Below are 15768 nucleotides of genomic sequence, written 5' to 3' on the forward strand. Positions count from 1 at the left end.
CGCTCTGGCTCCTTGTTAGCTAAACAAGAACACATGTAATGATGAGCATGAATGAATGCAATAAGGCATGCCACAATGCTTAACAATATACTAGAAGTATAAGATATGTGAATCAATGCAATACTAAATGATCTAAATGAAAACATGAAAATAACAACTATCTGAGGTATCCAGATTGGTTCAGAGTATCCGGGCTCGGACCCTTCGGAAGAGGTGCTTGGTTGCTGCCTTTTTATTTGACTGGCCTGGAGCATCCGGGTGAATCTGGAATATCCAGGTTCCGGAGTATCCGAGCCATCCTCCGGTGAAGGCTCTCGGTTAGCCACTATTCTAACTTAATCCGGAACCTTCGGGTAGTCCGGACTATCCAGGACGTACTGGACACTCCGAGTGAGGTTCCGAGCGAAGCTCTCAGCTACACGATCACATAACTACCCGGAGTCTCCGGGTTTGACTAGATTATCCGAGTGATACAGACTTGGGGTTCTTCACGATTTTTCCCTCAGGTGATTTGACTCACTTTACAAATCTATGCTACCTAAATGTGCATATGCCCTATCCAAAAGGTTCTAAACCAATCTCGTACCCTAGACCCTAACCAATTTTGAACATAATTCAACGGACTATTTTCTGCTGAACCCGGAGTCTCCTGGTGAGTCCAGAATATCCGGGCCGGCCCAGAAAAACTGTTCTTGAGTGGATTTTGGTTGATTCGAGTTGCGACCTTTTCCAAACCTAAAGTGAACATGTTGGGGATAGTCCAAGGGTCCTGGAACTTACTCATCAACTATCAACATGACTCTAGAGCTCGTTCTTGACAAAAACTCTATTTTTGCTCCAAAAAGCTCAAGAACGCCAAGAACTTCAAGAACTATTCGATTTTTCCACGAAAACAAAAATAGATTGGATAGATGAGTAGCTCATGAGCTAGAGAATGCAATGGTACCACATGCATACCTTGAATCCTCCACTTGAGCTCGGATTTTGGGAGAAAAGAGAGAGTGAGCTTGAGTGGGAGAGTGAGAGAGGGAGCTGCTGCAGCTGAGCTGCAGAGTGAGGGCGTGTGGAGTGAGGGAGGAGAGAGAGGGAGCAGGTGGGGCTGCCCCATTTGATGGGTGGGATGGTGGGGCCACTTGTGGGGCCCACATGTTAGAGAAAATAGGTATTTCCAATGCAATTTCTATTCTTTTCTCCCCCAATTTTCTTTCTCTTATCCAAATGATTTTTAATGAAGTGCATTAGTGCTTTGAATTATCATTACGCAAAGTTAAGCATAATACTTAAGAAGCATGATTTTGCTTAAATGCATGATTGGGAATTTGGGATGTGACAAACCTCCCCCCCCCCCCTTAAGAAAAATCTTGTCTCGAGCATTCGGTACGAGTCTGGGGAAGAGAGCGATGAGCACGCTATGAGTAGACATCATGCTGTGGGAGATGGAATCCAATGCACACCTTTTTATTCCACATGGCGATGAACACATACACATGAAATGTTCCAACTGTGCAAAATTTATAACGACTTTTACAAGCCTGCAAAGAGCTCGGGATACTCGGAGCGGATCTTATCCTCACGCTCCCAAGTCGCCTCGTCTTCCGAGTGGTTGCTCCATTGGACTTTGATGAATTTTACGGAATGATGCCGAGTTTTGCGTTCTGCTACATCCAATATCCGGATAGGTCACTCACAATATGTAAGATCCGACTGCAACTCTTGAGGTGCAACATCAACGACCTCGGTTGGAACTCGGAGGCATTTCTTCAGTTGTGACACGTGGAAGATGTTATGCACGGTGAAGACAGATGAAGGCAAGTCTAGTTGCTATGCCACCTCTCCATGTCGAGCAACAATCTGAAATGGTCCCACGTATCGAGGTGCTAACTTGCCTCGGACTTGGAATCGGCGAACACCCTTGAGCGGTGAAACCTTGAGGTACACATGATCTCCAATTGCGAACTCGAGGTCTCGGTGGCGACGATCCACATAGCTCTTTTTATCGGGATTGAGCCGTGAGAAGACTCTTGCGGATATTCAGAACATGATCTTCCGCCTCCTTGACCAAATCCGGACCTAGGAAAGCCCGTTCGCGGGATTTGGACCAATTCAGTGGCGTTCAGCACCTTCAGCCATATAGAGCTTCAAACGGCGACATCTCCATACTCGCTTGGAAGCTATTGTTGTATGAGAACTCCGTGAAGGGCAAGCATATGTCCCACCTCTTCCCATAAGTAAGAACACAAGCTCAAAGTATGTCTTCTAAAATCTGATTTACCCTCTCAGTTTGGCCATCGGTCTGAGGATGGTATGCCGTGCTATGAAAGAGCTCGGTTTGCATAGCCTCTTGAAAGCTCCTCCAGAAGTGAGAGGTGAATTGTGTGCCTCGATCAGAAATGATCTTCTTTGGAACCCCATGGAGGCACACAATCCGGGTGAGATACAACTCTGCATACTGCTTTGCATTGAATTGGGTCTTCACGGGAAGAAAATGTGCTGACTTCGTGAGTCGTACCCATTCGAGGTCTTTGGCAAGCTGGTAATGAATCTGTCTTTCAACTGGCACTGATACGCCGTTATGTAGTAGTGTAGATACCATAAGAAAATCTTAATTTTGAAGGAAAGCTTAGGTTGTCACGGTCACATTTGAGGCAAACTAACATGTGATTGATCTGTTAATACATCGAGTGGACTCAAAATCGACCATTTTTATGTAACCTACAGTTGTCTTGAGACAAATTTATATGTACTAGCTTAGCCACTAAATTGTATCAAACTAATAATTTGTTTTGGAATGAGATGTTGAGAGGTATAGTCCTTATCGGTGTAATAGGTAATGGGTATCGCACGAGGCGGGTCCCGTACCACCAAATATCAATCGACAGCAGGTATTATCAAGACCACGGCTGCATCACACAATCAGGGCGAGGCTCATGCGACTAGCCCCTAGTCGCAAAGTAAGATCTACTTGTTGGTCAAAGAGTAAGTTCTCACATAACTAGTCAAGTCTCATTTAATGCTGCTCACTCGAGTGTTTTTTTTCTCAGGCGCTTACTTTCGGTGAGGCATGGTTGTGGAGCGGTGTGGAGTAGTAGTGATCCGTCATGTAGCATTTAATACCAAGCATGACAACATTCGGTGATTGGTACAGAGCGTGCAGGACGACCAGAGCAGAACAGACATACCTATCCGACGTCTTGATAGGCTAGGAGTAGTTGGTTCCGTCAGGGTAGGTCTGCTACAGGGTTTGACACAATTCGTTTGTTTGTGTATATTTGCCCTTGATATATAAGGGGATGAAGACTCTGCTTGTGAAAAGAGAGGACATTCTGTAATAAGTTCACCTAATTTATAATATAATATATAGGATATAGGACTATTATTCTATGGAAGACCTGAACCTAAATAAATCTTGGTGTTTTTGAGTCTAGTTTGATATAAAAAACATAGATCAACGTGTCTATCATCCGATATACCAAGATCATTGTTAGAGATTATCTCCGATAGTCCTCATCACCTCATCTATGGTGGCATTGTCCTCCTCACTGTATTGTGCATCGATTGATATTGTTCACTAAGAGGGTTATTGTCCAGCCATGACTTCCCATGATCTTATTTAAGAACCATCCTGTATTTAGAATGTTCCCATTTTATAAAATCACTGGTTTGCTTTCCACTCTCTCAGAGCGATTGCCAAATCCCCTCCTCATTTTCTAGCTTAAGTAGCCAGTGCTAAGAATGCATTTATTTATTTTTGACTCAAGGATCGGTAATTCCCAATCCTACTTGGTCTTTGGTTGATTACATCTTACAAGTCTATATTTCTTCTTACTATTGTATCCTGTTTCAAGTGCTCGAAAGCGTCACACCTCGTTCATGCAAGTATATATGCAACCAGGATTCAGATCCTCCGACTAAGCCAAAGAAAGCAATATTCTATAAGGGGATGAACAGTATTTTTTACAGACGCTACTACAGTAATTCAACTTTGGATTAGATGCCATGGCAAATTTACCGTTTACATACGCGCTATAGCATCACATCTATCCATCTACCTCAGATTCAACTGCTCACGACTACACCGAAAAGCCGAGAAGTCACGACTTCACCGAAAAGCCTTAGGATCCATTTCCATGCAACCACGCATATAGTGTGGTAACGCAGCTAGCCGTCTGAAATTGAATTCAATTTATTCAGTCCCATGATTTATGTACTCATAGCCTCACGACCAAGTAGTAATCGCACGCGCAACAGTGATTACTGATAAGGAGCGGATTAACGTCGCCGAGAAGGCGCCAACGGACTTCGTCGATCTCGGCCCCGTATAGCGACCTTCCGACAGCTCCCGGTAACTGATCATCCTCGTCACCACCACTCGATCAAAGCATAAGGATAGCACAGTTAGTTCACAAGTCCAATCATCAAAATCTACAGATCACAACTGACAATCAATCGCAATAAGTGTACTAGTATTATTAATACAAGGGCAGTCTTAATTCCTTGGCAGCAAAAATAGTACATGGTACATGCTTCATAGTAGGCAGTAGATCAATAAGGACAAGCGTGCTGGTCGGGGACGACGACATCATGCCGCTCTTGGTAAGGTAGCAAAATGAACATCGACCAAAATAAAATACAGAGCAATAAGTGGTGCATCTTAAACAACGGAATAATGAGACGCCAAATAAACATCGACTTAGGACGTCTTTCTGGAGTCGCTGGAATTAGAGGCCGACGGCCAGACGGCGGCGTTGGCGGGGCTGCCGGCGGTGGGAGCAGAATCCGGCGGCCTTCTTCACTCTTCGATCACCACCATGGTCGCTTCGCATGCTCCACCTCCACGCGCGCGCGCGCGCGCACCGAAACAAACCCACACCCACACCCACACGCGCGCGCACCGAAACAAACCCACACCCACACCCACACCCTATGTACATGTACACAGCTCCACACTTCTTGGTCTATTTTTCTTCCTACCTTGTTTTGTTGGTGACTTGTCTCCCACCTCCTACCACCAAAACAAATCCACCTTGCTTCTCTGCCTACCCTCCCTCCCGCCAACATCCATCCAAGAATATTCACATAGGAAGGACGAACATATGTGCAAGGATTAGGAGAATCTCAAAACAAGGAAAAAATTAACTCTTTTTTTGGGGATCTTTTCTTAGATTTTCTCCTCCGGCTGCACTCTTCCCACTTACCATGGATCCCATTCGGTTTCTTGGATTGCTTAGTTGATGAGGTCGGAGACCCAGCCGACGTCGGGGGCCGGGCCTTCCGAGGTGGTGCCCGTGGCGGTGTCGTTAGGAACGGTAGCTTCTTTGCTGAGCCGCTCGAACACCTTCTCGCGGAGGGCTCTCCCGGACTCCACCCTCTCCATGACCGGCTCCTCTTCCCCGATGAGTCTGAGGTTCAGCCGCTCCACGGTCATGATGGTGGCGCCAGAGGCGGTGGTCACCGTCACCGGGGAGGGTCTGGTCGGGGTGGACGGGAGGCTGTAGAACCCGGGAGACTTGGGGGACCCGAACGGGTAGCCGGCCAAGAACGAGCCGCCGGACGGCGCCGACCTCGGCGAGCCGCCTCCGAGGCGAAGCTGGCGGAGCGACGCTAGAACGTCGCTGACGGGCGAACCGACCCCCGGCCAGGAGCCGCGGCGGAGCTCGCCAGCGGCGTCCGGGGACATTGGCGGGGACTCGGACGGCGGCGACCTGGGCGGCGAGACAAGCGTGCTGGTCGGGGACGATGACATCATGCCGCTCTTGGTAAGGTAGCTCTCGAACGCCTGGCGGCGTAGCGTCGCGCCGTCGTAGGACTCGGCGAGCGGCGACAACGCCGCGCCCCTTGGGCTCGCGGACTGCTGCGGCGGGGGCAGCACGCGGAGCTGGTCCGGCGTGTGGGCGAAGAAGCAGACGCGGCGGCGGCACGCGGTGCCGTCCTTGCATGGCTGCGTCCGGTAGCGCGCCGGGTGGAGCCAGCACTCGAACACCCCGTGCGCGAACTCGCAGGAGTCGCCGCGCTTGCACCCGCCCTTGCGGAAGTCCGGGCACGCGGCGCCAGAGTAGTGGTACCGCCTCGGGTCCCGACGCCTCGCCTTCTCCCCCGGGTGCGCGAAGGGGCAGTCCGTCCAGTCGTGGCTCCGGCCGCGTGCGCACCGGCGCACCTTGAACTCGTACATCCGGAACTCGTCGCACGCGTACACGTCCATCGCCGCTGCCGCCTCCTCGTCGTCCTCGTCGAACCCCGCCGCCTCGTTGGACGGCATGCAATGCCGCAGCGCCGCCAACAGGCTGCACAGCGACGCCTCGTCCCCCTCCACGCCGCCGCTCACCGGGCCCTGCTGCCACGGCGGCGCGTGCGCTCCCTCTCCCATCATCGTCATGGCCGCTTTCGTTTCTCGGGCGTCCGTGGTGCTAGTGATCTGTGGTTGCGATCTCGTGAACTCTTCAGCGTGCGGAGGCGGTGGTGCGTGCAAGGCTTGGCTCCGCCGTGGACGGGAAAGGCGAAGGGGAGGCCCGTTTATAAACAGGCCATCTAACCGCGGTTCCCCGTCGTCGTGTCCCAAAGCCAACCGGGGTTAAGTCTACGTGGTTAACCGTGGTTATGTCAGTATCAGTATGTGTCTTGTGCGAGCGGCAAACTGACCCCGTCTCGCTCCGGTGTCCTTATCCGCCGGTAGGCCTGGCAGGGCGGCGTACTGACACGTGGGACCGATGATGCTAGGCCCCACGTGTCGGTTCGAAGTGGCGACGGGCATGCGGGCACGTGGAGGGAGCGGGGCATGCGCATGGCGAGGTGGGAGTGGGACACGTCGTGGGGGATAGGCTTCGGATGTGGGAGGCGTAGAGCCCGAGGTGGAAACTGCTACGTGCACCTAGCGATGGCAATGGCTACATGAAAAACCATGCTGATTTAGAATGCATTCTTTAGTGGCCGGTCGATGGATGGTTTAATATTAAACCTAATTAGCGGAAGAGAAATGGATATAAAATAGTTGTATTTGTATCTGTTTTATCTGTGTACGTGTTTTAAGCATATAACATGCGGATCTAAATCTTGGTTATATATAAATTAGCAATTTTAAGGTTTCTCTTCTCTCATTTAGTTTTCAACCCTACTCTCGTCGTCCAACCGTGTCTGTCTTCGTTTGGTCACTGTTAGGGTGATCCTTCACGATAATTCGAGATATACCGAACGATGTACGTGGTGATTCCTAGTTCTTATATGCGTGTATCAATCTAAACTCAAAAACACCAAGATTTATCTAGGTTCATACCTCCGTGGGATAATAGTCCTACGTAACGTGTACTGTTTTATGAAATGAATGAACTTGTTACCAAATGTCCCTGTCGGTGAATCAGGAACCGGGGGTCCCCGAACCCCAAGGCCAGGCCAGCAATCCGCCACGTGGCGCCATCCCGCGGAGTTTCCTCCACGAGGTAAAAAAGATTAAGTCCCGAGAGAGGGCGCTTAGGGCCACAGTCAGTGGTCCCCGAGTACCCAAGTTCCCCGATGATCTGCGAAGTCTAAGTGCCGGGAAGAAAGTGCTTAGGGAGGTATACGGTGACCCCCGAGCACCCGAGTCCCCCGACGATCAGGAAAGCTAAGTACCGGGAGAAGTGTGCCTGGGGCCGCGAGCGGTGACCCCCTGGGCACCCAAGTACCCCGAGGACCCACTGAAGGAAGTTCCGGGAGAGAGTGCTCGGGGCTGCGAGCAGCGGCCCCTGAGCACTCGGTCCCCCGAAGGTCCGTGCAATTGTGCCCGGGAGAGAGTGCTCGGGGCTGCGAGCAGCGGCCCCTGAGCACTCGGTCCCCCGAAGGTCCGTGCAATTGTGCCCGGGAGAGAGTGCTCGGGGAGGTGAATAGTACCCCCGAGCACTCGATTCCCCGAGGATCAAGAGAGGGCATTCTCGAGAGAGAGTGCTTGGGGAGGTGAACAGCGACCCTCGAGCACTCGGTTCCCCGACGACTCAGAGAGCCCCCTGACAGTGGCCCCCGCAGGGGTCCACTGATGAGGTGTCAGCCAGTCAAAGGCCCAAGGCCGCATTTAAAGAGCGCGCGTGGCCTGTCACCCCCAACTGCTCCCGCCACGCTCGGTGTCAGTTCCTACCACATTCTGGCAGAAGGGTGTGGGGTCATTAAATGCACGGGTCCCATCCCGTGCTATCCGGCCCGTCTCAGGATAACGTCGTAAGGGCTGAGGCGTTCTGTCTGCCATGCTGCTGTGGCAGGAGAACAAGACAGGGCGAGCACGCCGGGCCGCTCTGCGGCTGCCCGGTGGGCCCTCTCCACGGCGCCCGTTGCCAGTGCATTTATGGTGACGGATGACCGGGCGTGGGGCGCATTTTCCACCCCCGGTCACTTCACACAGAGGCTATGATGACGCCCTTTCCATTTATGGTACCTTGGAACTCGTGCCCTCCCGTTCGGGGCATGCTACTGCTGGTGGGTATTTAAAGCAGCTGGTAGCACGAACAAAGACAAGTTGAAAAAGGGGAAAAAGGTTGGAAAATCCCAGAGGAAGGAAGTAGCGAAGAGAAGAGAAGATCGAGAGCACCCAAAGCCAACAGACACACGCAGACCGAAGAACAAGGAGCCTCAGGCTCTAGGATAGACAAACATTCTTGTAACCAGCAACATCCTTGAGGGACATTCTCAGGGCATTTATAGTATCCATACAGGAGTAGGGTGTTACGCCTCCGTACGGCCCGAACCTGTCTAAATACTAGCGCATTTACTCCGTTCCGCACTAGATCGTTCCACCCCGCCGGCCATCGCATTTATACCCATTTACTTCTCCGGCGAACATATTCAGATCATCCCCCCGGCCGAATCTCTAAAAAGGGGTCCCTCAGGATCCTTGCGACAGGAGTTAACCCTCCGACAGCTGGTGCGTCAGGTAGGGGGAAGCATCCCTGAATTTGTTTGTTTATTTTCTTCTGCAGAAAAAATGGCTGGTGGTCATCGTCTCCAGCGCTCCGGCTCCCGCTCCAGTGAGGAAATGGAGCCCCTCGCTCAGGAGGCCCCAGTCGCTGCTGCGTCCCAGCAGCAGCCACAATCTGCACCCACGGCGTTCCCCTCTCAAGGGGACCAGGGCGCTGGGCCCAGCAGGGCCGCCGCCGCTGTCGCCGGTGCACCATCCAACCCCCAGCAGGTGGCCGAAACTCCTGCCGCCAGGTCCGCGTCTGGACAGCGCCGGGTGCCGCTCCGGCGTAGGCTCGCTTTCGGTGAGGCCAGTCCCGGGAGCGCACTGCTTGCGGCGCACACCCTCCTCAGGCACCCGCTAGTCCAGGCGGCGGGGCAAACCTCGGAGGGCCGCTGGCTCCAGGAAGTAGCCGCCCTAGTCGGCACAGCCCACCGCCAGGTGCTGGCCGAAAGTTCCCGCGCCACCTCCCAGCGCGGCGCCGCTAGGACCGACCCATCATCAGGTGGCGGCCGCACTGGCCGAGGGGCCTCCAGGCGGAGCGCTGCCCCCCTGGCCACTTCCGGAGCCCAGGACCTCCGCTTACACCTCAACGAGCGGAGGGGCATCGAAGACGCGCGCGTCACTCTCGAGCGCCAGCGGGAGACCCGGCAGGAGGCTGAAACCGAGGACCAGGCCTCCTCTTTGCCGGCCCATGATCGCCGGGGCTCCCCGGCTCGCCGGCGTTCACCACCCAAGGGTGCTGCCCGCGCCGCAGGGTACGGCATCGGTTGTCGTGCCTTCACCAGTGAGCTCCGCCGGGTCAAATGGCACACCAAGTTCTGCCCCGAGCTGCCAGAGAAGTACGACGGGTCCATCGACCCCGTCGAGTTCCTCCAAATATACACCACCGCTGTCCAAGCGGCTGGTGGCAGCGAAAAGGTGATGGCTAACTACTTTCATGTTGCCTTGAGGGGCTCTTCCCGCTCTTGGCTTATGAAATTACCCCCAGGGTCTATCGGCTCTTGGGATGATCTTTGCCACCAATTCGTGGCTAATTTTCAGAGCACATTCACGCCCCCCGACCTGGAGTGCGACCTCCACGCCGTCAAGCAGCAGGAGGGGGAGACGCTACGGCGCTTTATTCAGCGCTTTAGCCAGGTCCGCAACACCATCTCGCGGATAAACCCCCACGCTGTCATTGTCGCATTCCGGTAGGGCGTCTGCGACGAGCGGATGCTCGAGAAGCTAGGCACGCACGAGGTCGAAACCATAGCGGAACTTTTCGCACTGGCCGACAAGTGCGCCAAGGCGGCGGAAGCTCGGGCGTGGCACGTTCCGCGCCCTGAGCACCCCGCCGCCGATCAACCAGGTCCTTCCCGCTCAGACAGGCGGGAAAAGAAAAAGAGAAGGAGGCGCGGGGCTGTCCCCGTCGAGCCAGCCCAGGGCCCCGCCCGTGGGCCGGCCCAGGAGCCCGACCGCCGGCAAGCACGCCGAGCGGCCACCGACAGACGGCCTGCGTCCCCTAGGGTGTTGGTAATATGCCCTAGAGGCGATCGAGTTTGCGGATTGGATCTGCTAATGGGCTTTAATGTTGATTAAAGGACCATTAGGGTTTAGAGTCATAATGGGCTTTAATGTTGATTAAAGGCCCATTAGCGTGCTCTATATAAGAATAGGCAGGGGCCAAGGCGCATGGTGTTCTTTAGAAAACCCTAGCCGCCTCCTATTCCCGAACTCCCTTCGAAACCCTAGCCGGGCGCGCGGTGCTAGCACACCGGCTCACGGCGATTCCATCCTTGTACGTGTGGATACCGTGGAGGCGCTACTACTATTGCGGTGCTGATCTGCTCGGGAGTACTCGGGACGTACCCGCGAGTACTCGGAAGGTGCTCGGGACGTGCTCGGGACGAGGTTGACGATCGACTACTTGACGCGCACGACGTTGGATTGGTCTGCTCCAACTCTTCTTCCGCTGCACTGCTCGTCAAGTGGTAACGATTCATGATCCCCTACTCGCATGGCTTCCTGGTTGAATGCGGTAGAGAAAATTTATTTTGTGCTAGCGTAGCCTACCCGCAACCCTTCAGTGGTATCAGAGCCATCCTGCGTAGTTTTCGATCTGGATCAGTCACATATAGAAGATATGTGATAGAAATATATTAGATCTATTGTTTTTGATCAGTTCATATGATGGATTGATCAATGCACGGTTGGTTAGGTGAATTAGAGATCGGATGAGATGCCAGTCGATGAAACCACATAGCCAAAAAGATTAGCTCGATCTCCCACCTGTTTTTGCGTGCGACTTGCCCCTACCGGCTGGAATCACCATCGGGGCTAACTGCATGCATCGCGACATGGTCGGGAGAACAGCAGATCGAGGTCATGTGTGCTGTCATCGTTTCTGGAAAAACCTCACGCGATGATCAATGGGATTGATCTAATGGAAATTGAGACATTATGAATCACTCGGAATTGGCTCGATACGATCGATCCGATGAGATTTTCATAGCGATTTCATAGATGCGATTTCATAGATGCGATCTATGTATTTCCGTCGCGTACACGCATAGATTGTTGTAATAACATGATCCCATCACGACATTAGAATTCGATTCTACGCTTAACTCGTTTTTGCAGAGAATGTTGTGACTGGTATGGCCTTGTGATATGTGATGCATGTGTGTAATTTTTCATGGCCTGCGTGTCATGGTTAATTGCAGCCCAAGGCTGTCATGTTATTGTATAACGGCCTGCGTGTCGACTTGTGATGCTTCTTCTCATGTAATTTATCTAGTGCTATTAGGTGTAATAGACTAGAACAAGATCATGGAGATTTGAAGCATGATGACCCGGAGGACAGGAACCGTGGCGATGAAGATCACCATGTGAAGGGGCCATACTATGTCACAGTTAATATGATTGCCTGTGATGTTTTTATGTTCCTGTCATACTATTATTTCATGTTTTATATGTGGTGGATATGATTTTCATGATAGAGTAGTTTCCCTCAGAAAAATCAAGAGTAATTGATGCCCTTCCAATAGCTGCACCTACAAAGGTTTTGATCATTGTGTGGTAGGTCTGCCAAAGCAGGGTGCCATCATTTATCTTAACCAGTTAGAGTGGATGTCGGACATCCACACGCATAGTATTGGTTTACTTGATAAAGCTATCAAAATGGTTTTGGGCTTTGGGGCATGGTGTTGGGCGCCGGGGCATTCGATGCCACCCAGCAAACAAGAGTCACATAGGGATGTGATTAGCAAGGCGTTGCTTACCTATGTCACTAAGTTTCTAGCAGTGATGCCAAAGCTCACTAGAACTTAGTTGAATATGGATCTTGATCCTCTATATGTTGTTAGAGGGAAAACACATATAGTGGAGTATCTTTTGTTAAATTGTTTAATAGAAGATTCACATAGGCATAGTGCTGAACTTGCATTTTCTGTTGTAGATTATGGCACCGGCCGCTAGTAACACTTCTAGTTTTAATTTGCGATCGATTCTTGAAAAAGAGAAGCTTTCTAGAACAAACTTTATTGATTGGTATAGAAATCTGAGAATTGTTCTCAAACAAGAGAAAAAGGAATATGTTCTAGAGGTCCCCTATCCTGATGAACCAGCTGATAATGCTCCTGCCACGGATCGGAGGGCTTATGAGAAGCACACCAACGATTCACTGGATGTTAGCTGCCTCATGCTTGCCTGTATGTCCTCTGAGCTTCAGAAGCAATATGAGAACAGGGATGCCCATGATATGATTGTGGGACTCCGAGGCATGTTTGAGAACCAAGCTCAGGCCGAGAGGTACAACACCTCAAAGTCCTTGTTTGCGTGTAGGTTAACAAAAGGCAGTCCAGTCAGTCCTCATGTGATCAAAATGATTGGTTACATTGAGAGCCTGGAAAAACTTGGTTTTCCCCTTAGCCCTGAGTTGGCTACGGATGTAATTCTCCAGTCGCTCCCTGCGAGCTTCGAGCCATTCATTTTGAACTTTCATATGAACAGCATGGAGAAAAGCATGGCTGAATTGCATGGGATGCTAAAAACTGCTGAGGAAAGCATTAAGAAGAGCTCTAGTCATGTGATGATGGTTCAAAAGGATAGCAAGAAGAGAAAGCGCAAGGGTAAGGCTAAAACTTCGGATGAGATCTCGAGCTCTAAGCCTAAACCTGTTGGAAAGCCCAAGGCTAGCCCTGCCGCTTCTGACACTTGCCACCACTGCCATAAGACTGGTCATTGGCGGAGGAACTGCAAATTGTACTTGGAAGAACTCAAAAAGAAGAAGGGAAGTAAGACTTCCTCTTCAGGTATAAATGTTATTGAAATTAATCTTGCTACTCGTCCTGATGATTCATGGGTATTTGATACCGGATCAATGATTCATACTTGCAAATCGTTGCAGGGACTGAAAAGGACTAGGAAGTGTGCAAGAGGCGAATTGGATGCTCGCGTCGGTAATGGTGCAAAAGTTGCTGCGTTGGCCGTTGGCGTTTACTCCTTATCGCTACCCTCAGGATTAGCTTTGGAATTAAATAATTGTTATTATATTCCTGCCTTGGGCAAAAACATTATCTCTTCTTCATGTTTGGAAGAAGATGGTTATGAATTCATAATAAAGAACAAGTGTTGTTCGATATTTTTGAATGGTATGCTCTATGGTAATTGTCCATTAGTAAATGGATTATATATATTGGATCTTGAGGATATAACTATCTATAACATTGATACAAAGAAGCCTCGGCTTAATGATTTGAATCCCACTTTTGTTTGGCATTGTCGATTAGGTCATATAAATGAGAAGCGTATGCAGAAGCTCCATAAAGATGGTCTTCTACATTCATTTGATTTCGAATCATTTGATACATGCGAGTCTTGTTTACTTGGCAAGATGACTAAGACACCTTTCACTGGTCGAAGTGAGAGGACAAATGAATTATTGGCCCTAGTACATACAGATGTATGTGGACCGATGAGTTCTACAGCTAGAGGTGGTTTTCAGTATTTCATTACTTTCACCGATGACTTTAGTAGATATGGTTACATCTACCTAATGAGGCACAAGTCTGAATCCTTTGAAAAGTTCAAGGAGTTCCAGAATGAAGTACAAAATCATATAGGCAAGACAATTAAATTTCTGCGATCAGATCGTGGAGGTGAATATTTGAGCCATGAATTTGGTGATCATCTAAGGCAATGTGGAATCGTTCCACAATTAACTCCACCGGGTACGCCACAATGGAATGGGGTGTCCGAGCGGAGGAACCGAACTTTGTTAGACATGGTCCGGTCGATGATGAGCCAATCTGATCTTCCATTGTCCTTCTGGGGATACGCTCTAGAAACTGCTGCTTTCACGTTAAACAGGGTTCCATCTAAGGCTGTAGAGAGGACACCATATGAGATATGGACCGGGAAGCGTCCCGGATTGTCTTTCCTTAAGATATGGGGTTGTGAGGCTTATGTAAAACGTTTGTCGTCTGATAAGCTCACTCCCAAATCTGATAAATGCTTTTTTGTGGGGTATCCTAGGGAAACCAAAGGATATTATTTCTATAACCGGGAAGAAGGCAAAGTGTTTGTCGCCCGGAATGGTGTCTTTCTTGAGAAAGAGTTTCTCGCGAAGAGAGTTAGTGGGAGCACGGTGCAACTCGAAGAAATTCGGGAACCACTTGAAAGTGTTTCAGCTCCTATTGAACCACAACTCGGTATGCAAGATGTTGCAGAACCTGTTGTCGAGACACCAGCCCCACGTCGGTCGGAAAGGTTCAGTCGTGCACCCGAGCGGTTTATGTTCCTAACCACGGGGCAGCGCGACATATTATTGTTGGACAATGATGAACCTAAGACTTACTCGGAAGCAATGGTGGGACCAGACTCCGAAAAATGGCTTGGAGCCATGAGATCCGAGTTAGAATCCATGCGAGAAAACCAAGTTTGGAACTTGGTCGATCCACCTGATGGTGTGAAAACTATCGAGTGTAAATGGGTTTTTAAGAAAAAGATAGACGTTGATGGAAATGTTCACATCTATAAGGCACGATTGGTGGCAAAAGGTTTCAGGCAAATTCAAGGTGTTGATTATGATGAAACATTTTCACCCGTCGCAATGCTAAAGTCTATTCGGATTCTCCTAGCAATTGCTGCATATTTCGACTACGAGATATGGCAAATGGATGTCAAAACGGCTTTCCTTAATGGAAACCTAAGTGAGGATGTGTACATGACACAGCCTGAAGGTTTTGTCAATCCGAAAAATGCTGGGAAGATTTGCAAGCTGCAAAAGTCCATCTATGGACTAAAGCAAGCTTCTCGGAGTTGGAATCTTCGTTTTGATGAAGTGATCAAAGGGTTTGGTTTCATCAAGAATGAAGAAGAGCCTTGTGTTTACAAAAGGACTAGTGGGAGCGCACTTGTGTTTCTGGTCTTATATGTGGATGACATATTATTGATCGGAAATAATATTCCAATGCTCGATGCTGTCAAATCTTCATTGCAAAAGAGTTTTTCAATGAAAGATTTAGGAGAGGCAGCATACATATTGGGCATAAAGATCTATAGAGATAGGTCGAAAAGACTAATCGGATTAAGCCAAAGCACGTACATTGACAAGGTATTGAATCGGTTCAATATGCAGGATTCCAAGAAAGGTTTCTTGCCAATGTCACATGGCATCACTCTCAGCAAGAATCAATGTCCTAAGACATCTGATGAGCTCGAGAGGATGAGTGCGATCCCGTATGCTTCTGCTATCGGGTCCATCATGTATGCTATGTTTTGTACACGCCCAGATATCTCCTATGCTCTAAGTGTTACGAGCAGATATCAATCGAACCCAGGTGAATGTCACTGGGCTATAGTAAAGAGTA

The 15768-nt window shown here is 50.1% G+C and overlaps 2 protein-coding genes across 2 annotated transcripts; one reads left to right on the top strand and one right to left on the bottom strand.

Moving 5' to 3' along the window:
• Nucleotides 1–4444: 4444 nt before the first annotated feature.
• On the bottom strand, nucleotides 4445–6498 carry LOC133884842 (zinc finger CCCH domain-containing protein 35-like). The gene has a single exon (XM_062324414.1). The coding sequence runs from the start codon at nucleotides 6371–6373 to the stop codon at nucleotides 5225–5227; it is 1149 nt and encodes a 382-aa protein (XP_062180398.1). The 5' UTR covers nucleotides 6374–6498; the 3' UTR covers nucleotides 4445–5224.
• A 5938-nt stretch (nucleotides 6499–12436) lies between these two features.
• LOC133885714 (uncharacterized) lies at nucleotides 12437–13417 on the top strand. The gene is made up of 2 exons (XM_062325449.1): nucleotides 12437–13209; nucleotides 13305–13417. The coding sequence occupies exons 1-2, from the start codon at nucleotides 12597–12599 to the stop codon at nucleotides 13319–13321; spliced, it is 630 nt and encodes a 209-aa protein (XP_062181433.1). The 5' UTR covers nucleotides 12437–12596; the 3' UTR covers nucleotides 13322–13417.
• Nucleotides 13418–15768: the final 2351 nt, after the last annotated feature.

The sequence above is a fragment of the Phragmites australis genome, chromosome 11, assembly GCF_958298935.1.
Source record: "Phragmites australis chromosome 11, lpPhrAust1.1, whole genome shotgun sequence".
NCBI lineage: Eukaryota > Viridiplantae > Streptophyta > Magnoliopsida > Poales > Poaceae > Phragmites > Phragmites australis.